At 41.9% G+C, this 26,664-nt stretch overlaps 1 protein-coding gene across 3 annotated transcripts in view; it reads right to left on the bottom strand.

The window, feature by feature from the left end:
- Positions 1 to 13,391: 13,391 nt before the first annotated feature.
- Positions 13,392 to 26,664, bottom strand: part of LOC109465252 (acyl-CoA dehydrogenase family member 11-like) — a 38,141-nt gene continuing 24,868 nt past the window's right edge. Inside the window, exons 2-18 of one of the 3 annotated variants that reach the window (XM_019762423.1) lie at positions 25,996 to 26,157; positions 25,387 to 25,486; positions 24,761 to 24,886; positions 24,352 to 24,513; positions 23,953 to 24,117; positions 23,593 to 23,728; positions 23,339 to 23,484; positions 21,563 to 21,669; positions 21,048 to 21,162; positions 20,703 to 20,765; positions 20,453 to 20,594; positions 19,943 to 20,050; positions 19,416 to 19,581; positions 18,877 to 19,060; positions 17,573 to 17,698; positions 17,004 to 17,120; positions 13,392 to 14,357 (exon numbers count right to left, since the gene is read on the bottom strand). In XM_019762423.1, the coding sequence (XP_019617982.1) occupies positions 14,139 to 14,357; positions 17,004 to 17,120; positions 17,573 to 17,698; positions 18,877 to 19,060; positions 19,416 to 19,581; positions 19,943 to 20,050; positions 20,453 to 20,594; positions 20,703 to 20,765; positions 21,048 to 21,162; positions 21,563 to 21,669; positions 23,339 to 23,484; positions 23,593 to 23,728; positions 23,953 to 24,117; positions 24,352 to 24,513; positions 24,761 to 24,886; positions 25,387 to 25,486; positions 25,996 to 26,120 (2,307 nt within the window). In that variant the 5' untranslated portion in view covers positions 26,121 to 26,157 and the 3' untranslated portion in view covers positions 13,392 to 14,138. Of the gene's footprint in view, positions 14,358 to 17,003; positions 17,121 to 17,572; positions 17,699 to 18,876; positions 19,061 to 19,415; positions 19,582 to 19,942; positions 20,051 to 20,270; positions 20,413 to 20,452; positions 20,595 to 20,702; positions 20,766 to 21,047; positions 21,163 to 21,562; positions 21,670 to 22,954; positions 23,062 to 23,338; positions 23,485 to 23,592; positions 23,729 to 23,952; positions 24,118 to 24,351; positions 24,514 to 24,760; positions 24,887 to 25,386; positions 25,487 to 25,995; positions 26,158 to 26,664 lie in introns of those variants that run through there. The other 2 variants (XM_019762424.1, XM_019762425.1) reach the window with 2 other exon arrangements.

Below are 26,664 nucleotides of genomic sequence, written 5' to 3' on the forward strand. Positions count from 1 at the left end.
AATGATACTTTGATGTCATTACTAGCTATGATGTACATAGTCTATGTCCCAGAGATATCAAGCTATTAATTCTAAAACGTACTTACTTATCCTCTTCATCCTTGCGAGACATAAGCCCATGACTTCTCTTTTCTATCTGAGTCTGTCCTTGGCCACCTTCTTTACAGATCGCCAGGATAATCCCATGAACGCCAAGTGGATTTGGGTCTTCCTCTTTTTCTTTTCCAACCTGAGGTCTCCAAGTTAAAGCTGTATTAGGTAATATACTATGGTGCATGATTAATGTGGGAATGGGGTACGGTTCTCATTTGCTTTGTCTCTTCTGAGAATCTCCCCAGTCTCCGATGGAGTGATGTACGACAATGGCGGCCTTTCCTGTTGAGTGTAACAGGTGGTGCCATCTGTCAACACGTGGTGAAGAATGTTCCAACTCGGCCACATTCTCACCTGATGACCCCGCCATGTCCCACATTCTCCGCAAAATGAACGACCTGAGGAGACCTGTGTGGTAACAACTGTCCGAGCACGCTCACGTCTGTCGTACGACGGGTCTACGACAGTAAATCGGCTGCATTGTGACACAAAAGTTTGTTGTAGGTTGTCGTCAGTTCTGTAATAGCTCCCTGAGTATCTTACGACGACTAAAGAAACTATGACGAATGTGACTGAAAATTCTCGAGCAACGCTATGGTATACACGTGTACGGGCCAAACGGACAACAAGTTCAATGGGCGTTATAGAAGAAAGCTAGTAGGAACAATATGCTCGCTTATTTGGCCCATACAAACCAACAGTTTTGAGTTTTTGAAGAAATTTTTGAGGATGCATTGAAAAGGGGGAGTAGATATTTGCTTGAACTTTATTCAGGTTCAACTCGCGGCCTGTAGGCCGCTTTTCATTGAGGTCACGAGGGAAGAGGTAAGGGTTTTCGGGCTTCATAAATCATAGGTGGTGTGGAGTGATCAACCTCGGGCCTGAAACACCTGTTACAGCTACAGAATTGCAAGTCATGGCTTATGAAGGAGACGATACCGTACAGATATCACTAGATATCTCATATACTACTTACAATGACTGAAGATTCTGTCGCACTGCTTTATCTATTCTCTCCTTTTTAACAGCAGCAACACAACACATATGGCCTCAAAGAACATTTAAAAAGAGGAGAACATATGATACTTATTTAGCGAACAAAGCGGACGAGGGTAAAGAATTTGACTCAAAGATTGAACAGACACGACACAAGTGGGGATTAAACTCCCGACATTGGACTGGATACTTTCATGTGCCGTGCATGTCGCTAATTTGTTGGAATGTACAAGCACAGAAAGACTGTACAACACTCCCGTTTGGCCACTTTCTCAAATGAATAAGAGCTAAACTTTCACCCAAAGAAACAATTTGGGTTCAAGTTCGTTATACACATACATACTTGCGTTATAACCCTTGTCATAATTAATATATAAGGCATGGAGATCAACCCTACATGCCATAGCTTGTAGTTCGGCCTTGTAGATGATAGACTAACCGTAACTAACAAGACATTTCCACACAAAAGTACTCATTAAAGTCCTGAACCGACTGAAACTATCGTGGTCAGATCTTCGGCGCTATGCTGGTCGATTTGCCGGCTGGTTGGACTAAGTCAGCAGGGTAAAAGTTCTTTGATGTTATCTTCTTCTCACAGGAAAAGGGCGCTAATAGTACACACTACAACTGTCAGCTTCTCGGGGTGTATAGGCAGTAATAAGTGGGGCTGGAAATTTATCACAATCATTTATTTGACAACGACGTCAGCTACATGAAAAATAGACCAGCTTGAAAATTCAATAAGCAATCTGAGAAAGGTGATGACAGTTTTTTGAGAGTAGTAACTATTTCTTCATTGTCTTTCTCTCTTCTTCTCTTTCTCTCAAATATACTCTATCTGTAAGGGGTGGTATGTATAGACGTGAGCCGTGTTCTTACACAAGAAATTGTTACTCAAGAAACTGGACAAATTTTCGAAATCTACCAAGTTGCTTGAATAACAATTTCCTTGTGTATCTCATTACCTGGATGTCTAACCTTCATGGAATTATGTTCTTAGTTTATTCACCTAGTAGAGGTTAAGGTATTTTACAATTAAATATCATAATCATACAAATGAACTATGTTAAGTATACGTATACAGGTACGAAACAAAGCAACAAGACAAAAAGTGACCAGGATTACCGTACAAGACATACCTTTCAATAAAAGCATCCCAGTCCCTACCTTTGATAATCCGGAGGATTTATAATCGGCTGGAATGGCGAGTTATGCGGCAGGAATTTCCTAACGATCGCGCACGTTGACAGAAGTTTTCCTGGTGACCAAATCCGCATTCCCACTGCACCTATCTCTTAATTATACCGTAATTACACGTAATGGAGCTACCAAATTCCACTGGCCGGGACAACAGTCTGATCCTGTCAGGCACTACAGATAAGACTGGCCTGATGGGTTCAGAATGTTGGGGGCGTTCCTAGTATTTTACTAACTACTTCAAGCTACGCGTGAGTCCAACATAAGCTGGGTTTCCTTCGCCACCCATTTGTGGAACGCATAACAGCAATCATATGTTTTACCGGATGTGAGAAATAACACGTACACATGTACATGTACATGTATGGTTCACGAGCGGACGGTCACATGTAGGAATAGATAGAACCGAAGTTAACATAAATAAAGTAGATAATGTGCTCTTAAAATTTGTCACTCGTTCTTTTCGTGTGGTATAACGGGTAAACCTTTGTAGCAAACCGCAACAAGTTGTAGTTTTGTACGTCAAGTACGAGTTGCGAAAGACCAGACTGACATGATTGGTTTGAGCCACTCACACCAAGATGGACCCTAATCTTATCAATAAGTGTGATAGGCCCTTTAAGGTGCTGAAAGTAGGGGTAAAATTGCAACCAAACGCTGGTTAATAAGCGAGTCCAAATATAAAAACCTGCAATTTGTCTTATTTTCACGTTTGTTCCAGTTTGACAGTTTTAGCTTACTTCAAACGAAAAGGCGAAGCGAACTATTGGAACATATTTGATCACGTCATTTACAACGTGTACACCACTTCAAAGCAAAGATAAAGAAAGATTGTGATCAGTGGATCGAGAAACGTGGACACATTTTCAGTTAAGACATTCTGAACAGTCATTTATATAAATATCTTAAGAAGTGAAAGTAAACACAACTCTCATAGCTATCTATTAAAACGCACTTTCACTGTCAAATCTTGTAAGCAAAAAATGGCTTGAGAAAACATCCAGAAAGTTGTGATCAGTCTGGTGACAAATGGCAGGGTTTAGAAACCGGCGTTTAGAAAATTACAGAGTAGGCTCCGTCAGGTGGGCGGTGTGTCCGCCTATCTGCTCAAACATGTGCCCAACAACTTTCGTGTCCAGGGTTATTATATCAACCATTGAGCTCACGTGGATTCAACATGACAACATAGCAACAGGTATTGTCCATATTGGATAGAGAGGGTAGTAATAAAAACAGACAGCTATGTTTCTTGTATCTGTATCGTCAGGTGGATGTTGAAATGATTGAATATATGGTTCCAGGTAAAACACACTGAAGTGTGACGGAAGAAGGTATGACAAGTGACGCACCGGATAATAAGGCCTATTAGTGGCACCAATATGGCCGCTGCCCCGGGGCATTATGGGCCGGGCACGCACACGCTGTCAGGAGGAGGAAGGAACACTGGGAACGAGTTGGAAACAACATTATCTATTGTGTGACATATGATACAGAATACGCCAAGAACATGTCCTTTAGTTTTTAGATGCAATTGTTTTTGGCTATAAAATACAGTGTTCAAATATTGACAAATTTACCGAAGATTTTAATCTGTACAATCGAAATTCATCACTCAGTGAGATCGTTGTTTATAAACGCAGCTGTTTTGTAGCTTCAACTCAGGGATTAAAGACTGGATGTTTTGGACTTATTTTTAATGATTTTCGTTGTCAGCAAGTTCCTATAATACCTTAAATCCACAGACAGTTCTAGATCTCGGGTCTTTTACGATTCTTAAGCGCTTTTTGACATGATTTATTGCTGTGTTTTGGAAAACAAAACGCTGGTGTAGGTAAATGACTTGGAACTTCTGCGTTGGAAGTCCTCTGATAGTTGCAGAATTTGGCGAATCGTGTGGTTTTGAAAGCTATTGATGGACACCCTTCCATGAGATGATTTTGAAGGAGAAAAGCTTTCGCAGACTACTAAAGACGAAGATTGCAAATCACCTCACAGCGCCACCGTTTAAGAATTTGCGTCTTCCACAACTTCAACACATTTCTATTGAGCTCTTTCGAACAAGTACCAAATTCGGTATCAAGATCTTTAGAATGATTTCATCAATATATATTAATGCATTAGAGCAAAAAAAAGTGTTTTGCATGTTCACATATAAAACATGTATTCAGTGTATGGACGGTACATACCACATGTATGTATGCGTAGAATAAACACTTTGAAAGCTGCTTGTACTCTACCTTTGCTTTCGTACCTGTTATCACAGCTTAGTTTAATGACCAGTAAGTGTAATAGTCTAACAGAATAGTAGAAGTAACCCTTTAGTACGTAATTAGCCACTGAACTGATCAGCGCGCATCCTTGTGGGCGTTTGTTTGTTCTCCCCGCCCTGTATTTAACCACTTTTCAACTGTCCATAAAAACTTAAAGTTCACGCCGAAAATCCCTTTCATCTGTCCAGGTAACAAAACAAACAGGACTTCGGTGAGCGTTTGATGTGAGACGAAGGACAGGTAGTATATTACATGGCGAACTGGTCATTACGGGATGTAGATTAGTAACGTAGGTTCTTAGAGGAGAGTTGTAAGTTTTCACGCATCATTACACTGATTCAGGGGCGGACAGGGAAGAATGCTCGGAATGGGTAAGTTGTATCAAAGGTACGAGGTATTGCTACGGATGCAGCAAGAATTTAGTGCCACAGGATTATGAGTTTGTCGCCGTGTGTTAATGCCTGATTCTAACAGGTCGTGGTATGGAAAAAATTACAAGAAACAGTACGAAAGGAATTTACAAGGGACGTCTTCAGCAGCTTTAATTGCAGATTCTTTAGGGTTCTTAAAAGCGCCTCCTTGCGCTTTAATACGATTGCGTCATGTATACACGCTACTTGCTTATCTTAGCTAATCCTCATCAAGAATTTACTGAAGAAAAGTGGACCACCAAGAAGCCAAGACACATTTCAGAACCTCCTGAATCAACAGTCTTCAGAACAACGCTTTAAGTCGGACTTCCATCCACCCTTCACGGGGTAACAAAGTTGTAAGAAAAACTAACATTGTCAACATAATCTTTTAAGACGATTACAGACCTTAAGGCAATTACTTAAAGAAAACAGGAGCACGTGTTTTTGTTAGCAGCATAAACAGAGGCAGTCAAGGGTGGGGACTTGGCGCGCATCTTGAAGCTATCTAGGTAAAGACTGCTTAGAGGGATTGGAAGATCTAAGACCTTAAGGATATGACCTCATGGGTTAAGACACAATGGAGAAGTTGTTCGGCACGGTGTGAACAAGATTGCCGTGTTGGGAAATGTGACACAAGAATAGCAAATGGAGCGGTAATTAAAAATGTAATACAGACTAGAGCACTGTAAGACCATTGTACAGACAAGTCGCCTGTTAGCTAATCTATAAAGTCTTCATGTTACAACTGACCAGGCCGATATGCACTGGAAAGGTATAAAAGTGAGAACTTCGTGAATTCATACTTGTGCCATTTAGCCTCTGTATACTTGAAGAAGCCCACTCAACAGAAGTTAATGTACTTCTTACTTCTTTTTTCCAGAGGTGAAAGTGTAATGGCAATGCCGGACGCCAAGAAACATGGAAATATATATAACCGTACATTAGGGGTACATTTGGACATGTTTTAAGACTTGCTCAACTTGGGATAGTATGAGCTATAACATGTCGAAATCTCCGGCTAAGAGCAAGATGACACACACTTGGTAAGGTATCGCCACACAATTTGTTTAACAGATGTAGCTCCTAAGGATAACAGTTGTGAGAAAGAGGTTGGAATATCACCATCACATTATCCTTTCAGGGTGGAAAGTCGGCGAACATGCAAGATTATAACGTAATCTCCATGGAAGGATGCAGATGACTCAATTAGGTAGTCAGTTAGAGGAAGGTTAAGACCTAACAAAAACCATCAAGGATATCCTTTACGCTTGGATAAGCAATAATGTAACAAGTCGTAACTCTTCTAAGGCCCGTACAGGGTAAGCTTTGCCCTTGGACTTGAATTAGCTGATTTGGGGTCCTCTAAAATCCCTAATTACGTCCGGGAATTAAAGCCATGTTTTGTTGATAAGGATATATGTGGTGAGGGAGAGATTTGAAGCTTAACACTGACTATGTTGGAACAGTGGGCTATTGTGGTGACTACAGGTGTGGATTTGGGAGAAGGATAGGGTCTCCAAACTGATAGTGATACTGTTGTGACCGTGCCAAAAACAAGTGTTCGCAATATGTTCATGATAAAGGTATGTGTATGTTTGTCAGCTTGTATGTGTGTGTGAGTGTGTGTGTGACGCTTTTTTCACTCACGAAAACCCATGTAAAAAATCCCAACTTCAAAAGACGAAGTGCAGGAAATACGACTTGAGTCTTTATTGGAACTCCAGCAGTGACGAAGACCAGGGCAGGTTTGCTGGCTAAACAGTTGTCCGAACACTTCGCTCAGAGCGATCTCACAGATGTTTAAAGACTTCCTGTGGGATATCCTATGAAGCCGGCCCGAGCTCAGCACTCCTGATCTGTGCGGCCTGATTTTCCTGTTGTGTCTTGTGCTGTTGGGGTTGTTGCAGCACCTGTTGGACATGGCATGTACGCTAACGAGGTTCCACCCCGGGGCAGTGGCACGTCACAACAACTGTGGCCGGAGCGAACACAGGCACAGCACTGAGGCAAGCAGCAGGCTAACACTACATGTGGCCATGCGATTTTTTTTATATCAAAAATATTTTATGCGAAAAATATAGATGCCCAAAATGCTTAAAAATGAATATGAATTGAACGATGCTTAATGATTAATTACCGCTATTCTTGTAGAACCAAGGAAATGAATGACTGATGCTGAAGACCGTCTCCAGAGACTAAAGAGCCCAGGAGAAGAGATTCCTGTAGAATACTCTCACAAGAGCGTCAACCACTAAACGGTCTTCCGTCAATTAAGAGAAAGATAACTTAAAATCATTTGTTTTTGTCACAATGGAGTAGGGACATCTTTATGAATGGCGTGGGTAATGTATTTGACACTGGAAGAATGTTCTGTGGGTTTTGGGATTTTAAGAGGTGACCAGGGGTCATGGAGCTACTTAGACATGAAAACACCCCCCCCCCATCAATTCCAGCCAGTTGTAACAGCAACACATATTACGGACGTAAAGGACCTCTGATGTGGTGGTAGATTTCTGTTTGAGTGTACACTGCAATACCAGACGTGAGAATAAATGATGCCATAGGCCAGTCTTAGCAGACTTTCTCTTCCCAATTTCGGAAGTACGGTTCAACAGTCTCTGTCAGTTAAACTGTACCTCGGAAGGATGTAGCGTGCCCACGCTGATTAGTGCACTTTCAGGCTCCAGTGAGAAGAATTTGGCAATCGCTGGCTTTTCAAATGGATTCCAGAAGCTTAGCGACGTTAGACTGACTTATGACATGATAGATTTCCCTTTAAAAAAGCACCGTTAGATATTCAAATTAAAATAACTGACTTACAAAGTTAGCCGTGCTACCATTCTGGGGCAATGAGCCTCGGTTAAATCAACCCTCATTAAAAATCCACAAAAAGTTATGTTAAGATTTAAGATGTATAATTCTATACATTTGTATCATCAAATGCCGATTAGCAGTTAGCCCATGGTAACCCATGGAGATGGGCACCACTGGGCCCTACGCTTGGCATAAGAGCACGGGTGACGGGAGACCTTCTTCTTCTTCCATGGTAACCCACTGTACTCCCTTCACATGACTGAAGTTCTGACTTGAATATTGAGTATAACGTGATTGCGATTGAATCATGACAACACGGATGTGGTTGAATCCTGTGATCCCGCTAGCGTTAACCTTTACGCCGCTAACGGTGCCCAATCAACTCATCCTGACGCCAGGGGATCCAGTGGTTCGGCAGGTCCTCCCCGCAGGTTCTCGACAAGCGCTGCCCCCAGAACCCTGCCGGGAGACAATTAGGAACACCTCAGCGGGGACAGAATTAGTTTTCTCCAGCTCCACTCCTCTTCCACCAGCCCCGGAGAGATGATGAATCTGTCAGAACCAACTAGCGGCAAGCGGCAGGTCCAGGTGAACCCTACCAGGAGGAGGCAAGGTTCTGAGACTGAGCTACAGGCCGGCAGTACAAAATGTACAGCAAGTTTTCTATACCTAATAATCTGCACCTCCAAATTAATCATTGTCGACTTTGATATCTGCAATATGATGAAAAATGATGTTCATTGCCATGAACTTTTCCTTCATAGATGTGTAAAGCACGTGAAATAGTATGAACTCGATGAGTGGAATGAGTTGAATAAACTGCCCATTTGCTGTATACTGTGAACTGTACCTAGGTCTTGTCGACCACGTTGCATCAGACTCTTGTCAAACATCTCAGCAAGACGGCTACAGTAAGTGTACGAGGTGTTGACCTCCTAACCCCTTTCCTTCCCAGCTGTCTGAAGACGCGCTCATCAGCTTTGTAGTTGTGTTTTCCTGTGTCAGAAGCGGGTTACTTCACGCTGATCGTGAGGAGAGCGCTCTTGAACTCATCTGGTACCAGTTCGCACGCACCGGCGCAGGGTGCCGTCCGATTGCCACAGTAACTCATCAGATCACGTAGGTACTTCACATGGTCACAGCCTATGTCAGGTGCTACGGTAGCGGCGCTCGTAGCTTTGGCATATCTAGAAAGCCAGAATGACACTTGTAGAAAGAGCTGGCACTTTGATTATTGTTAGTTCTGTGCTTTCGTTCATCTAAGCTCCGTTCTATTTCTCTAAAATGCAGCTCAACGTAACTGTCAACTCCAAAGATACCAAAGGTGGATTCCTGTATGCTCCGTGGAGTATTGAAAAATCAGGTCAGTACCAAACGCTTACTGTACTTCATAATCCAGTGAGACTACCCAAAAGCAATACATTGAACAGTTTGCATGGACTGTAAAGTGCCAAAACCGCTATCTGTATGTTGCGAATGTGAGACAGATGTATGTACATCTAGCCTTGTCTTCAAAGACGCCACAAGATAAGGATGAACAGAGTTTGTCACATAAGCTTATGGAGTTGATTAACCCAATGAGTCTCCCGTAGTTTATTTTCTTTGTTTTACGTTGTATGTTTTCCTAACTCAGCGGGTAGTAAGCAGGTCAGTACCCCGATACTGGAGTCCATCGAAATATTTCGTGTCCAATTTTCGGACGGTGCTTTTAATCTCAATAATAAAAACAGCTTTTAGTTTGTTTGTTTTTTGAATGGCTTTGAAAAATATACTGGATGTTCTTATCTTTAGCCAAACCATCTGAGGTCATTCACCTTTTACATACCACTGTAGTGATGAAGAAGTTGGAAGAGGTCAGGCCAACAGTACCAGTACCAGTACCAGTAGCTCAGTAGCTGCAAATGTGTGAAAAGACTGTCACGGTATGCACCAGGCATGCCAGGCAGCATGTGCACATACACGCACTTCTTAGCGCTGTGGTTTCTACCTTGAAAGTACATAACCATAGCACAGCTACTGTCCGCTATTCATAACGGGTTAGTTGAGGACATTGGCAAGTTCATTGACCCAAGGCAATGTCTTATAGTCGGTCAACCACCCTGACACTTGTACACCTGAAACCGCACTGGGCAGTGTACAAGCGGTCTTGGCAAGTCATGAAAGGTCCGGGTTGGTTGTCACCTGTCAATCTACGGCGAGAGAAGTCTTCGTCTTCAGTCTCAGTTGTTCATCAAAGGTAGCAAAAGTGCATGAAATAACCTTTCGATGTCGCACTCAGACCTAAAACCAACCTGTTAAAGATTACTCATCCACACAAATGACCAACTTCGTCTACTCTGGCCATCAGTTTCAGAGTGGACTACTGTCCAAAATCTGGCTCGTCCCAAGCTTGATTGCATTAATCAATCTGAGTCCTGGGATATTCAGTGATGGCGACTATCTGCCACGAGTGTCAACCATGGACCGCCTCCACCCTGAACGTCCAATTAACCTGTCAATCATGACGTCATGGTTAACAACGAACATCCGACGATCCTGTCAATCATGTCGTCATACATGATCACCCGAAAGGTCAAACAATCCTGTCAATCATATTGTCATGGAAACCCGTTACCCTGTTAATCATGTCGCCATGGTTTCATCGAACATGCCATGATCCTGTCAATCATGTCGTCATGGAAACCCCTAACGTCAGACAATCCTGTCAATCATCATGTCGTCATGACTACCACGGCCGCCAATCACGCCGTCATGGCCACGTCCATAAGTGGTCTTCACTCCGCCGACATCCAAAGTTCGCACCTGTTCCTACTTAGGCAGATATCACAAACCAGACGGCACGCACGCCCACCAATTCCACCATCACCCTTCGGACGTGGCGCACTAATTTACTACATGAAGACAAATTCGGTGCTTGCCGTTCTGTGATGTCGATGATCTCTGTCCTTAACTCCTTATATCACTAGTCTGTGTCCCGAACAGTCGGCTGTCTGTTGAGTATATGAGAGACCGTCTGAGGAGGACTGCTAAGACTGGGCTTTAGGCCAAGATTAACTTAACACAAGTGCTATTTGGTGAACTAGGAGCTGAGAACTACTACTACTACTACTACTACTACTACTACTACTACTAACCTATGCAGGGGGTAAAAAGAGGATATGGTAATGTTGAGGAGAGACGCCTCTGTGTACAGAGACAGTACATGAACACCAACAGCAGGTGGGGCGTAAGCGCCATGAAATGGACCTATTACAGTACAAATGGATTTTACATGGTTGGACTTGAAGTTTGGGTTCCCCAGGCGTGATATTGTCTTTAGGAAGCGGTGCAGTCAAAGGGTGCGTTTATCTTATTGCATAACTCCCATTGCAACAGAGAGAACGAAAAATGGTCTTGAGTACATAAACATAATGTCTGAGGAACACAGTACACTTATACACTTGACAGAAGTCTTAAGGACCACTAAGACCAGTTGGGGATATACGACCGACTTCATATATTGCACGGTACAAACATGTTAACCTTTACATGATACACCATGGCCAATATATCCCACCGTTTCATGGTGTCCTCTGATAGTACAAAGTGTGCGATAAACTGGACCAGACCAGCCCATAACAGAGACCAATGTAACAATCGAGCACCTGTTTCAGATGAGGGTCATACATGGCAATTTTCCGCAACTTAAGTTCGCCGTAACGTGACGTACGCTGTTGACCTCACGCCAAGGTTACGATGTTCTGATGTAAGACGAGCCAGGAGGAAGAATTAGAGACCGTAAATCACCCAGAAGATTGAACAAGTGAATCTGTATTTGATCTTTAATCGCATCAACAGAGCCGCTCTACCTCACCAGTTCTGTACTTGGTACAAGCTGGATGACTCACATTTTGGCTTTAGATGCTATCAGGTAATACATATTACTACTAAGCACACTAATTATTCTTGAAGATGAAGCCATGTCTTGAATAATGTTCCGAGACAAACAAGACGACATTGAAAGCTACACTAAGATTTTCATGATATTCTGTGGCCTTGACCTCTAGCTCTCCAAACAGACTACTCATGGCAGCCTTTGGGGGCCAGTCAGAAAACGTTACGACTTTGCCCCCCGAAGATCTGCTTGGAGATTTAATACATGCATGGAACCCACCATTGGCCCAAGGCCTTCCTTCCCCACCCTGGCATTAGCGGCCATGACCGAGGGCAGAAGCCAGGCCCAGGGGAGAACGCTATACGCGCAGCTGAAGCGCGTGGGAAAATCCATGTCATCAAAATACGGAAACGTCTGTACATATGGAGTCAACGTCAAGTGATATTGGTCGCTAACTGGCAGCATATTCTTCGAAATTCTATATGGCTTACACTAACCCCAAACCTATTCCAACAAAAACTTAATGGTCCGCATTGCTCCAGACGACGAGCAACAGCTATGTGATCAATTGACTTCCGTTGACGTGAACATTAGTCTCTATCAGACTCTTCTGGCTGCTAGATGGTCGAAAAAGGACAAATGATGATATGCCAGAAGGGTCAGCCCGGGCCATAGACTGGCAACTCCTGTTGTTCCTGCCAAATCATTCACCCTGCATGAAACTGACCAATTTTCATCTACATTTTCACCACCTAAGGAGCCTGATGGAGACTAATGTGCAGGGCATGGGGGTACAGCCATGAAGAGTGATGACCAGAGTGCAGAACATTTCTCTCCGCTGCCCTGCTCTACATGAACACCTGGGAAGGTCAGTGGGAAAACCGGTACTTGTCCCCGTCCTCCTGTGGCGGCAGGGTGAAAGAAGACGTACGGAGCTGTGAAATTACCTCCCGGACAAAAGGCAGGATACGGGCTGCCACTGAGGGCATGGGGAGCCAGGAATTCCACCAGGACACGATAATACAGTATTCACTTAGTAACAGTTGTCTGATGGGGTGTACATTGTAGTAGAGGGACATGGGTTGACACTGGTAAATGCGCAGAGACAAATATCGTTCGCAAGCAATGTGGATCTATTTTCTGGCCCAATAGTCATCACATATGCGTTAACAGCAAGGAATGACCATTTAAGTTACTCTGTCAGTTGGGTGAAGTAGCGCGCGCTAGCCATTGAATATGTTGATGTTGGATTTTCAGTCAGTATCTGATGACCTGGTAGCTGTATAGTAGAAATCCTTTTCTGACACAGATCACTTTGTCACTGTTTGACTACCAAAAACGATTTTGTGATGATTGTCGCAATCCTAAAACGAACTAACTTGCCCTTAAAAGTTCTATCACAAAACTATCTAGTTGGTGGTTGTCCTCGCTCGCAAGATCCAAGCGAAATTCCCCGTCTGGTACCTAAAGGACAAACCAAATAACGTCTTCCTTTAAGCATCTCAAGGATAAAGGCATCTTTATAAGGTCAGTGCAATTTAACTCTTACGTAAGATCTTTACTATAGTGTAAACATGAGGTCAAACCATAATGAAACCCAGATCCACCACTTAAACGTTTGGCGTGCCGTGTCTCATTAGGTTACATAACATGTTCCACAACAATCGGCAGTAGTCTCAATAAAAGTACTACATAGCTGCCCCTGTGTGTGTACAAAACAGCTCATAGCGTATGTGATGTACGTGCGGCAGTTTTATTCAGTACATGATTTTGTTTGAAGAATTTGTACAAATCTATACATATTTATAAATTGTATGCGCATGAACATGTATATCAGATATACCTGCATTACAAATATCCATTTATAGATGATCCCCTTCTCTACCTGTGAAGATGTTACAGATCATTAATATCCCTTTAAACTGAAGGATTAGTTTGATCCACCTGATTTTAAGCTTCTTTCTTGTATCAGAGAAACAAACGAAACGTCATTAAATGACAAATATATTTGCTCTATGTAATGTAAAGCTTTCCTCACAATGCATTTGAAATACAGAATGTGCTATAATTCAAGGCAACAATTTCCCACTCCAAGTTGGTTAAATGAGATAACATTGAATTACCTATCATCATTGTCATTATTGATGACTATAGCCAATCATTGAACAATAGCACCCAATCTGTCAATTTTACAGCCTAATAAAATTTGTGAATGCCATAGCTTTTTGCAAGAAATTCAACAATTTTTGCTCTCTTCCTGACATTGATAGTGTATTGGACAAGAAAACCTTGACCAGATGATGATGATTCTTGATATAAACTATAACACATGTATATTGCATTTAGTTACTACTCAAGCCTAGTATTAAGCTTTACAATTGGCTCAAAATACTGTAATAGTTGATACAACAATAGGAAATTATTGGGATTTTACAGCTTGGCTTGCTTCTCTCCTAAACTCTGTGACCTCTCAGATAGAGCTCACATCTTGGCCTTTTTCAGCTGATCCAAGATCTCCATTTTTGCCACAGCGGTCAGGTGCACCTCGTCAGGGCCGTCGGCGATCTGAATGGAACGAGCGCCCGCGTACATTCCCGCCAGGAAAAAATCCTGACTCACCCCTCCACCCCCATGGACCTGGATGGCACGGTCGATAACTCGCACTGCCATTCTGGGAGCGATGATTTTGATCATGGCAATCTGGAAAAAACAAGAAAGGAAATTGAATTTAAGATATCAGTAGAGCATTACAATAGGTATAATGAATAGTTCCCTCAATTTGATGCTGGAATTCACTAACTTAAAGCAAGTCGATCGTGGATTGGGAAGAAGTTGATTGAGGTAGTGACGTGACGTATCGGTATTTTGGAAAATGGAAAAATGGAAAAAAGATCTAAAGAAACATTCTGCTTGACGGTCTTGGCCTGAATCTGGTCTCTTCTTTCCATGAAAACAGAATGAAAACTAAAACATAATTGGTGACCTAACCTGTTCACTAACTACTTAACCAACCAACCAACTAACCAACCAACCTTGTTTATGGAAGCAACAAAAGAAGAGTTGAGAAGATCCAGCTAACCTGAGGTAATTTGAGGACAGCAAGTGGTAGACTCCATAGCAGGATCTCAGCAGTGTATTAATTCCCTCACATTTTTGGCCACCCGAGTTTTTATTTCAACATAGGGCAAGCTGACAAAGAAATGTCATTAAGTGACAAATGTGTTATTCTGTTTGCAAACCAACACCTGTATAAACGTCACAGGCAGGGTTTGAAGTTGAACATTGACTGAACTCTTTTTGACAGAAACTGGCAAAAAGACAGGTACCTTCTCTGCTAGAGGTACAGTCATGTGAAGGGTTATCATGATATTAATTTTCTGGACCATCAACAGCACCAGTTTTTTGAAATCTGACCCTTTGTCTGATTACAATAACTGTAGTGGGGGGGTATATGTAGACTTAGTCATGTTTTGGGTTGCAACTTGCAGAAAGAAGTACCAGTAGTCAAGTTCACTCAGGCTCTGAGGAAGGTAACTGAGGACTTACCAAGATGTTGTGGGCAAGTAAAGTCATGCCCGATATGAAATGATGTACACAGCCTATAAGTTCATATAGGAGAGTCATCCTTATCAAGAATTAAATTACATGTCCACAGCCTCCCTCGAAACAACTCCCACGTGCAGGTTCAAATGTTAGACAAACTGAAGTGCAACATCAGCTGTTCTCACAGCAAGACCACTCACCGCAGCTTTGAGCATGGCTGGGGGACTGCTGGGAAAATGTGGTTATGATTGCAGATTCACTTGGCCCAGTCTTTCTGAACATTTGAGGAATTGATCGAGGGACAAGCTTAGACATGGACATGGGGAGTGCAGAGCCCTACTGTGGTGCAAATGTGTGACTTATTTATAATCTTTTGGGGAATAGCGACGCCACGTGAGCTATTTTATTTAAAACAGAAGAAGCAGTAGAGGACAGGCTAAAAGTAACACTTCTTAATGCTACAAAATTATCTATTTTCTCACACTTGCCCTCTTTATCACATGTGGATGACCAGATGCTATCTCAGCAACCAAAGGCTGAAGTGCAAGTATTCACATATTGCAAACCAACCCTAAAAGATAAAGGGTATACAATGTACCTGTCTTCTACATGTAACAATCAGGTCCCTTCAGATTTGAAAAGACATTGGGGACTTAGTTAAGGATAAAGGGAAACATATCTTTAAGTAGAAACGTGATGGCAAGAAAAAGCATATCAGAATACATGTACAGAGTTACTAGTACCCTTCAAACAAGTTGAAATGCAAGCAACAAAGTTAATTAGATTTCCCCTTTAGCCAGCTAGTGTCTGTGTGAATTAGAAGTTGACACAACAGATCAGGTGCAGCTGACAGCTTTAACTCCTCACTCAGGACACCAGCTTCTAACAGTGCACTTTGATGTGGACTTTGCCTCCCCTTCTTACACCTGACACTTCACAGCCTCACACAGAATCATTGGGTGTGAATGGTTAGGTGTTGTAAAGCCACTCCTTGATGTAAACAGGTTATTTTTCCCAATGTATGCTCATTATTATATGTTATAATGTGATGTCTGGACCTTGAATCCCGTTAACTTTTTGTAGCCCATTCCTTTAAGTAGGTCTAGAACAGATCCCAGAGATTAGGACACAATCCATCCTTAATCTGGTATGGCAGATTCATTGTGTCATGACCCCAGAATTGGCTGACAGTTCTATTTGAATCCTAATAGCCCAGACTCACCCCACCTTGTGACCTAGGAGTAGGGCTGTTCAAAACAGAACCACATTGGAGCATACTTGTGACAGTGATACTTCAATAGAGATTAGCTTGCATGCTAAATATAGCAGTAAGATCAGAGGGTGGCTTCTGGACTTGACTTTCATAAACCACCTCTGTGATTCTGATCCTCTTTGACTTAAGTACTAAGTAGTGTCAACTTCAAGTTTATATGGGGTCCCCATCTGCATCCTATATCTTTGTTGTTTCCATTTCTGAAGACAATGATTTATTTCTTAACTCCAAAATGAGGTCAAAAGTTGACTGAGTAGACAAGAATGAAAGAGACAGGTAAGAGGTAGATTTCACTTCACTCTGATGATAACATTTTTTCCCTCTCTCCTAACTCACCTGTACACACATGTGTACTTGTGCATCCCAGTTTGGATTTCAGAAATTCACACTGTTTGCAATACACAAACTTACACACAGATCTAGACACACCACACACACACACACACACACACACACACACACACACACACACATCATGCACAAACAGACATTGACACACCCAGACAAACACACACACACAGAGTGCTTACTTCCTTGCGAGCCTTCTTGGTGCCCACAGTGTCGATCATGTGAGCAGCCTTCAGCACCAAAAGCCTGGCCTGCTCTATCGCCATGCGGGCCTCAGCAATGTCATGCTGTACAACCTCCTGTAGGATACATACAGACAGGGAAAGGGAAACAGTCATGTGCTTTTCTTCTCATTACATATAGGATATCAGGTAAGATTCCCTGCAATAGCTTCATCCTTTGCAGGAGACACAGAACAGAACTAGGAGTTTGTCAACATGGATTTCTGGGCACATAAAACAAGGGCTATTTTCCATTCTGGTGTGAAAGCACAAGCAAGTGTTTAACACATATAAAAACTAAGGCCTTAAGGTCTACGGATATATCTCAAGTGACTGTGGGTTGGACATAATCAGATAAGACAATACGGACTGGTAGAAAATAACTTGGTAATGAAAGCCAACAGTTGAGCCAGCCAGTAATGGGACAGAGATTCGGTGGAGAGGGATCCACTAGAGCCAAGTGTGGCCAAGGGACAGCAGCAAACAATAGTGGTTACATCAACATCAGATCAAGTCATTACATTACGCACCTGTTCAATGATCCTCTTACCGAAGGGCCTTCTCTTGGCAGCCCTCTCACACATTGCTTCCAGCGCCTTCTCTGCCATACCGATCAGCCGCATGCAATGGTGGATCCGTCCCGGGCCCAGTCTTCCCTGTAGGGCCATATGTGTGTTTGTTTGTTTTCATTGCTATTATAATATTGATGTACATTGCACTTCTTCCAGCAATCAAAAACAAAACATGCATACAGCAATAACAAGTCTTGTATCTTTTACAAGACTTGTGTGCATGTTTTGTTTTTGACTTGTGAAAAGGACTCCTGGAAGAATTGCATGCTTTGTAGAGGTCATATATGTATATCTATGAAGATCTGATGCAATGAAGAACTTTATCTATATCAATGTGCCCCAAACAACCAATGCACCTGAGCAATGTTTCAAAAAGGTAACATAATGACAGTTACATGTGCACTGCCACTGCACCCATCATAAATTTATATGTTGAGCTGATACCTTTTGCCTACATGGTCCAAGGCCAACAACAATAATTTATCACCTACCCATGATCAAGCCCTTCTAACTCATACCCATACATAAATTTACAAATTTGTCACCATCTGATACCCATTAAACCTTCATATGATAACTCAAAAGTTCATTTCACATTGTCCTGTGAGTAAGGTTCATACGTAAATTTCTAACTTTCAGCCACATGAAGTCTATTATGTGTAAGTACACAGAAATGAGACAGTTAAATTTACTTTGTTCAAATTAGTCTTTGGCTTGAACTTTGGTCCTTCCTTTATATTACAGTAATAAATTATCTAGCAGTTTGGTACACTGTATAGTCTTCCTTCCATAATTCAAATGAAACTGTATCTAAACATACCAAGTATCCATAAGCACAGTCTTAAATATATAGACCTGAAAATTTGGCTGGCTTTGAGAAATACTGTACTTGATGAAGAAGTTACAGAAACACAGTCGACCTATATTCTTAAGTTGAACCATCCAATTCAGTTAAGTGTTACACATGTGTTTCTACTCTTTTGTGAAAGTACCACAAAATGTCTCATAGTGATGATTTCACATATCTGTCAAGAAATAAGCTGGCATGATGTAAAATGTGAAATTGCAGCATATGAGCAATCAAAGTTATTAGTTACATAATATACATCATCACATACAAATCATTTGAAGACATATGCAAATTATTGATAAGCAAAAAACCACCTGCTTTTTTCCTACCACTTGCTGGGCATGACATCATGGCAATCAATTGTATACATGTTATACGGTAATATAGCTATGTACTTTTGATCCGTACATACCTGGGCGATCTCAAACCCCCTCCCCTCTCCCAGCAGCATGTTGGAGACAGGAACGCGGACGTTGGTGAAGTGGACCTCACAGTGACCATGAGGGGCGTCATCGTACCCGAACACCGTCAGCGCACGGACAATCTTCACTCCCGGCGCATCCATGGGCACCAGGATCATACTGTGCTGTCTGTGTCTGGAGAACACGATACAAACCCATATAAACATTACATCACAGAAGGGTACATCAAAATTAATGCTAAGTAGTATCGCAGCATATACATGTACATAGCTTTTCCTACATTCATCATTTTTATAGCAGGACCTAAAAATTTATGGTCAGCCAGAATGGAATGTCTAAGAATGTCATGATCAAGAAAACAATTCCATTACTGGAATCATATCCAACTGTTTTTACAGATCTAACAAGGAATCAAACTCCGTACAAAAAAGCTGTTACCATTAGAGAAGACATGTCATTAGCACACTGCCACTGCTCTGTCTGTTACTGAGAGTAAAGATGATGTAGAAAAAAGCAAATAAAGGCCTACCTTGGCATTTTGCTGTCCCCTGTCCTGCCCATGAGTACAGCCACCTTACAGAGAGGATGGCCTGCCCCACTGGTCCACCACTTCTTCCCATTGATCACATACTCATTCCCTTCCCTCACAATGCTACACTGCATGTTGGTAGCATCACTGGAGGCCACATCAGGCTCTGTAATGTACAAAATAGTTAAGATTTTAGAACTAAACTTCTCCACAAAACTGAACCATGGTAGTATCTGTAACAACAAATTTGGACTTATATAATATAATAAGTTGGATAAGTTGCTTAACGTTATTGATGGCTTTCAATTCTCGCTCCATGAAACAAGTCTGGATTAAAGTCAGTGAATTTCTTGAGCAGGAAGGTCTTTAGACATGTATCAAAAGTGCCATCTATTGACTTGATTTGGAACAGCGGGTGAAAAATAGTGCCCTTTGAGTTTGATGGTTTCTGGTCTGGTTTTAGGTTACAGGGCAAATTTCCCCCTGAATCCTTCAGTATTCAACCGTGACTATGTGGATGATCTGACCTGTCATGGCGAAGCAGGACTTAATCTTCCCTTCCAGCAGTGGTTCTAACCACGTCTTCTTCTGCTGAGGGGAGCCGTACAGGTGGATAGTCTCCATGTTGCCTGTATCTGGGGACATAAACAACAGCAATGAGTAGTACTCAACTTTCATATTCTATTTTACTGAATTAGATAATCTACTGCAAAGTGTAAAGTCAGGTTCTCATTTCAAACATTTTGAAAAGTAAGGATCATATTCTGCTTCTTTACTGGCTTAGGATTTCAATAAAAGAGTGGAATTAGTTTTCTTGCTTGTTTTATTCAATGAATCCCCATGAGTCCCACCAACCTGGTGCACTGCAATTGAAAGCCGCAGACCCTATTTTGTGAAACCGTCCCATTTCTTCTGCCACATACGCATAATCCAACTGGCTCAGCCCGCTTACCGACGGCAAGAACAAGTTCCACAACCCTTCCACCTTGGCTTTGGCCTACACAACAACAATAAACAAGTAAACAAGGATGTCCAACCTGGGGCCTGGCAGTTGAAGGCTTCTGGTCCCAGTGGCATGTATCTGCCTGTCTCCTCCGCTATGAAGGCATAGTCCAACTGGCTGAGTCCGCTCACATCCGGTAAGAACAGGTTCCACAGACCAGCAGCTTTCGCTTTAGCCTGCAAAATTATACACATTTCCAATCTGAAAAACCTGACTTACGGTAACATCCAGTAACCAATTATGGTGTGAGGCTGACTATTCATAAGGAAGTCTGAAGAACTTACCCGTATTTCATCCACAATGGGAGGGGCGGCCCATCTATCCTTGTCAACTTGTTCTTGCAAAGTCTGACAGAAAATAAAACAACTGTTAAATCTTTGCCTGTTTTCTGCTCTGTGTGTTACACAAAAAGACAGAAAGAGGGCAACAGAGAGAGAGAGAGAGAGAGCATAAGAAGAGAGAAGAAGATAAAGGGAGACTTTCAAAAGTTAATATTAAGTACATTGTATTCGTAATTTATACCTAACTGAATCTATCTTTCAAGATTCTAATGCTATGATAAATAATTCTACTGCTACAACAGCAATTACTTTACTGCTACATGAAGTCACACATGTACATGTACCTACCTTAAACGCAGGTGCCACATGTTGCTCCAGGAAGGCCCTGACCCTGTTCCTGAGCTCCAGGCCTTTAGGTGAAGGCTGGAGCAGGGAGCCTGCCTGGGCTGAGACTGACATCTTCCTGATGGGTGCAGCACACACAACCAGACATTCAATGATTCAGGAGGGTTACATTAACAGGTGGTCTTTCATCTATTTTCATTGCTATCATTATCATTTATTTACAGTCAATATAATTATAAAGGGTTATAAGACCAGAGAGCACTGAAGAAAGGATAGGAATCTACATGAAAGTATACATAAGTGTAACATAATCAAAGTCAACTCTTTGAAAGTTAAAGCAAGTTCGTCTGATTTGTATTAATTTTTTTTTACATTATTCATGCAAAACCTATTTTCCGTCATACTTCAGTTGCAGTTCCGCCTCTTTTCAACCCATTTCCAATCCAAGGGCCCTTTTGGTCTATTCTTGAAGAAACACTCTTCTTGGTATTGAAGCAAAAATGGACTGGAGTCCTCACCGTTCTATAACTTTGACTCCTGCACCAGCCAATGGCTCCACTATATGTCCGAATACTTCAGCCTGTGCTGCACTAGCGTTACCCTGCAAAGCTCTCTTATACACGCCCTGGAATGGGATGGGGAAAAGAGGGGACTTGCAACAGGCATAAAATCTTGACATACATGTAGGGCACCTTTCAGTGTACACTTTGCAAGATGTATAGAGGACACTTAAAATTACAATTACTGCAGCAATTAAAGGCAAAACCACAGCAAAACTTCTTGCATTGATCCCTTTCCTATACATACATGTACCTACAAAATGTATATTGTTTCCAAAACTATGTTTGGATCACTTGACAGCCATTTTACATAATTTGATTAACTGAAATCAGAGAATCTCTGCACAACTTACTTTTGCATTTGGTTTGATGAGACTGACTAAAATACTGACCTGAAGCACTGCTGTCCTTACACAGGTTAGACTAGCGTTTCACACCCAGTTTGGACTTTAGACAGCAAGAATACAATGTCATCTACATAGGGCATTGACCTATGACACGGTAAACTTTATCCCAAGCTAACCTTTGACCAGTGGTTGAGCTGGTAGTCAAACGCCCCCTTTCTGTCTGCCTAAGAACTGCAACCTGCTTTTATTAGGACAAGCTATGAGGCCCTGCAAGGGAGGGGGGGGGGTCCCGACAATGCTCTACGCTGAATTTGGAAACCTCTCGATTACGCTTTACGATAAATTCCATGTGGCTACAATGCATTACGTAGAATTAAAACGCCGAATACACTCTACGCAAAAGGGCTTGCAGGCCCCCCTATATGTGAATGATTTGCAAGTTGTTGTAGTCAAGTTTTCTGTCCATTCTTAAAATCGCTACAAAGAGTTTTTTATTCAGTTAGATACTCTACAACCATAGGGCATACATTTTGTATAATGTGCACTGAAAGGTGTCCTACATACTAGTACATTAGTAAGATAATATAAATGCACAATTGAGTTTGTCTTAAGTCCAAAGCCCCTTGAAACCTTGAATAACAAGTGGTTGTGTAGATATTGTTTGTCAAATTTCTTCTACCAAAACATTATAAGAACAACACAACACAGAACAGAGCTAACCAGTTTTGGAGATTACAGTTCAAGGCAGCATGGAGTAAAACAAACTATGTTGTGCAGGTATGCCACACAAATTTATTTCCATGTCTCTTACATTTTTGATAATGGTGCTTATTACAGTGTCGTAGAACAGTGAAACAAAAATCTAGCCTGAGAAGAAAGTCTATCTGTATCTTCAATTTGGAACATGCAAACTCAGAGACTGGAAATCTTGGGCTAAAAATCCATTACACAAGGAAATTAATTAGTGTGGCAAAACGTACATGTAATCATTGATACAACTGACCTCAGTGCAATGTTAAGTCCAGTTTTAGCCCGAGGTTCAACAAGAACACCGACTTGATGTGCCATAGCAGAGCTGGCATTTCCCTGTAAGGCCCGGGCATACACACCCTGGTGTGTGGAACAGGCACTGTCACTACAGGACTGCTCATCTCCAGGACAATCAGGGTCTGGATTTATTACACTATTACAGATCTCTTATGATACTATATCCTGACCATACAACAATTGTAGGTACATTTGATGATCAAATGTTGAATATTTTTCATTGGAGGCTGACACACCAAAGTCACACAAAAATGTCTCTTAAAAACATGTAAAAATGAATGCATATGCAGAAGTCCTCCACATACAAGTAGTCCATTTTGTGTGGCCTACACAAACATACCTGGCAAATGGAGGCTGCCTTGAAGAAGGACAGAGCCAGGTAAAACTCCCAGTTGTCAGGTCGGGAAGGGAGCCCCCTAGCGCTGCAGTACCTCTGTAAAAACTGGTCCTGACTGGGGATGCCTGCCACTGTGGCTATGGGGTCAACTGGTGTGGAACAGAGAGAGCAAGTTTCATAAGTCTAAGTCTAGGATTTCATGTTTTCGTAGTGGTTGATAATTACTTCTGTATCTAAGAATGAAGGGAAGTTCCTACCATTTGCTGAAGGCTGTGCCATGTTCATAAGAGGTAGATCTTCAGGCCAGTTGTAAGGCTGACAGAGATAGGCCAAGTCTGTCAGGGGGTCTCCCAGGGTACACAGTTCCCAGTCCAGCACTGCAATCACTCGAGGCTGGGGGAAACACATACAACAAGTTTCACTGCTAAAAAATTACGGAAACCCTTTGCATTATCTGTATATCATATATACAACCACCAACATAATACCCAGTACATGGACCAGTGCAGGTTAGGTGCAAGTAGACATCAGAAATACAGTACCTGCACAGTGCCAATTTTACCTGCACTATCCTGCATATGCAGGTAATATTTTGAGCCCTGGAAAGTGAGCCTTACCTGAGTGGGGTGGAAGACCATGTTGTCCAGTTTGTAGTCACCGTGTACGATGGTAGTTTTAGTGTCCTCTGCAGGAAGGTTCTGGTTTAACCACTGGATGAGCTGGTTCATTGCCGGGATGTCACCAGTAGCTGCTGCATGGTACTGTCTGGTCCATGTAGACAGCTGGAAGGCATGGATTTCAATTTGTAAAAGTCAACAACTGTTTTTACTAGCAAATGCAGAAGATTTAAAACAACAGGCTACAAAATGTGTGACTAATTGTTAAAACAACTTGTAAATATCTCACGTGTAACAAAAGTAACAAAACATGTTTTATTTTTTGTGATTTGAGATTTCAGTTACATCTGCCCTCCATGATATTTAGTCTGTCTAGCCTTAACATGACAGTCTTCTTACCTGTCTCTTGCAGTAGTTTCCCTCCTTCCCAAAGTCCTGTAGCTGGAGTTTTCTCCAGTCCACAGAGTGGAGTTGAGCCAGTGTCTCTGCCATGGCATTGTACACCGCTGTTCTCTCCTCAGCAGGTAACTCACTTAACGACACGTCTCGGAAAACTCTTCCCTAAGATATGAATGTGAAGTGCATGGATCAAAAGCGGGCTCTAGCAGTGCAATGAAGGACTGCACTGTAATGTGGCTAAGTTGCTCCTAGGCTACTACAAAATGTACAACTGCAGTGATTTTTTTGCTGCATTAAATCTTAATGCAGCTGCACTGAAAAACTACAAATTTGGTATGCTAGTATTAGTGGAAAATTATATATCTATGACTGTGTAATATGTATGAAAATAAAGGTAAGATGTACTAACCCTGACATACTCCATGATGTAGAACTCTGTACCAATGACGTTTGTGTCCGAACAGAAGAGGATGGGGCAGGGCACAGGGAAACCCACCGAGTGGAGGGCCTCAATGATTCTGTACTCTCTCTCAACCTGAACACAGTTGTACAAGCAAATGTCAGGACAGAACAGCAGACATTGATAAAGAGACATATAGTTTTCAAAATGACATGTTTAGAGGAAGCAAACTGTTCAATTCCTATGAACAGATACATAAACAGAGCCATGAATATCATCAATTTTGGATTTTACTTCAAACATCCTTCAACAGAAGAAAGACTACCTTAAAACAAGTCGAGATATTTGTAGATACATTTGTTTTCATTTATGTTGGTAGCAATGCCAAGAATTTCATTTTCAGCTGTTACCAGGCTATCATTATGCTAGCCTGGGTACCATCCTGGTAATTACTAGTACATGTAGATCTGCTCTGATAGTCACTACCGGACCTGACAACTGGTTGGTGGGTAGCGAACTTGAACCAGTGTCCTGGGTACCAGGACAGTACCCAGGCTTGCTATCATCTGCCACGTTTAAATTAAAGATCTTATGACACCTAATAAAGTCTATAAAATACACTAAATGGACTGTACCATGTGTGCCCCCTTCAGGAGGCGTCCTGGTGGTTTTTTCCTCATGACATATTCTGTCTGTCCCTTCTGCAGGTAGAATGTTGGATTGGACTGGCCAAAACTGAAGAAAAATGAACGACAAAGATCAAATTGGAGAAAAGATAATTGATCATCTGATTATGATACATAAGAAATGAAAGAAAATCCATTGTGAGGTATTTGGAGCAACTTAGCAGTTTTTATAGGGCACAGGAAAAAGTACTTTTGCACAAGAGACTTTGGCAAACAGCATTCATAAGATTGACAAGAGGTTAATAAAGCTGGTGTCCCTCAGTACAAAGTTCACCCTTAGTTCACCTGACCCTAACAGTGTGTGACAAAGTATGTGTAACAAACTATTCCTCAACTAAGGCAACATCTGTAGTGAGATATATAAAAGGGCTACATACGCCTCCAATCCACCTCGTAATAAAAGACAATGCAATGCATAGCAATTCCCTTAAAAAGAAACTTTTCTGCAGTTTTCCACACTACTGTAAATACGTCTCCAAAGTGTCGTCCGATACAGTTCTAGGGTTTCTCGGTAAAGTTTCTCCACAACACAAGGGCGTAGGAAGCTGAAATTTCTACCTGAACTGCCTGACGACTAGTTGTTCCTTTTGCTGAGGAAAACCGGGCACGTATTTGAGGAGATGGGCGTGTAAACGGTCCACATCGAACCGGTGGGCGGTGCGAAGTTCTGTTGTGTCCGCCATGTTGGGATGGAACGTACCAATGGTAGTGAAGGGGGTCCTGGCACATAAATTGGAACGAAAGGGCGTTATCAGATTGGTTAAACTAACACATAACACCTGATGTTAAAATGTTTACTTAATGAATATAATCCAATGGTATTCTGTAACACTTTATTAAAGTTAAGTCTTTGATAAACTGGACTCTTCCAAAGTCATCTCCAAAGTTGCCTGAGCTATTTGCGGTATCACAACGACACCTAGCAGCTCATTTGCAAAGTGCATACATTGTAACTTCACTATTGTTACTGGCAGTTTCATAGTCCATTATCTTTGTCATCTACAGTAAATGGAATATAAAGTAAATGGAATATTATTCCTTTAAATCCACGCAAAAGTCTTCGTTGCTAGTGAAGACGCGGCGTCCACAAAGTAATAACACCATGTCGGCTCACACATTTGATGATAACCAAAGGCTTATCACATCTTTCTAGTTGAATGCATTGTCTATGGTGTCGCCTTATCCTATATAAGCAATTGTTGGATTAAAACAAAGCCCAGTTATGAC

Source organism: Branchiostoma belcheri, unplaced genomic scaffold (genome assembly GCF_001625305.1).
Source record: "Branchiostoma belcheri isolate BF01 breed outbred unplaced genomic scaffold, Haploidv18h27 scaffold15, whole genome shotgun sequence".
NCBI lineage: Eukaryota > Metazoa > Chordata > Leptocardii > Amphioxiformes > Branchiostomatidae > Branchiostoma > Branchiostoma belcheri.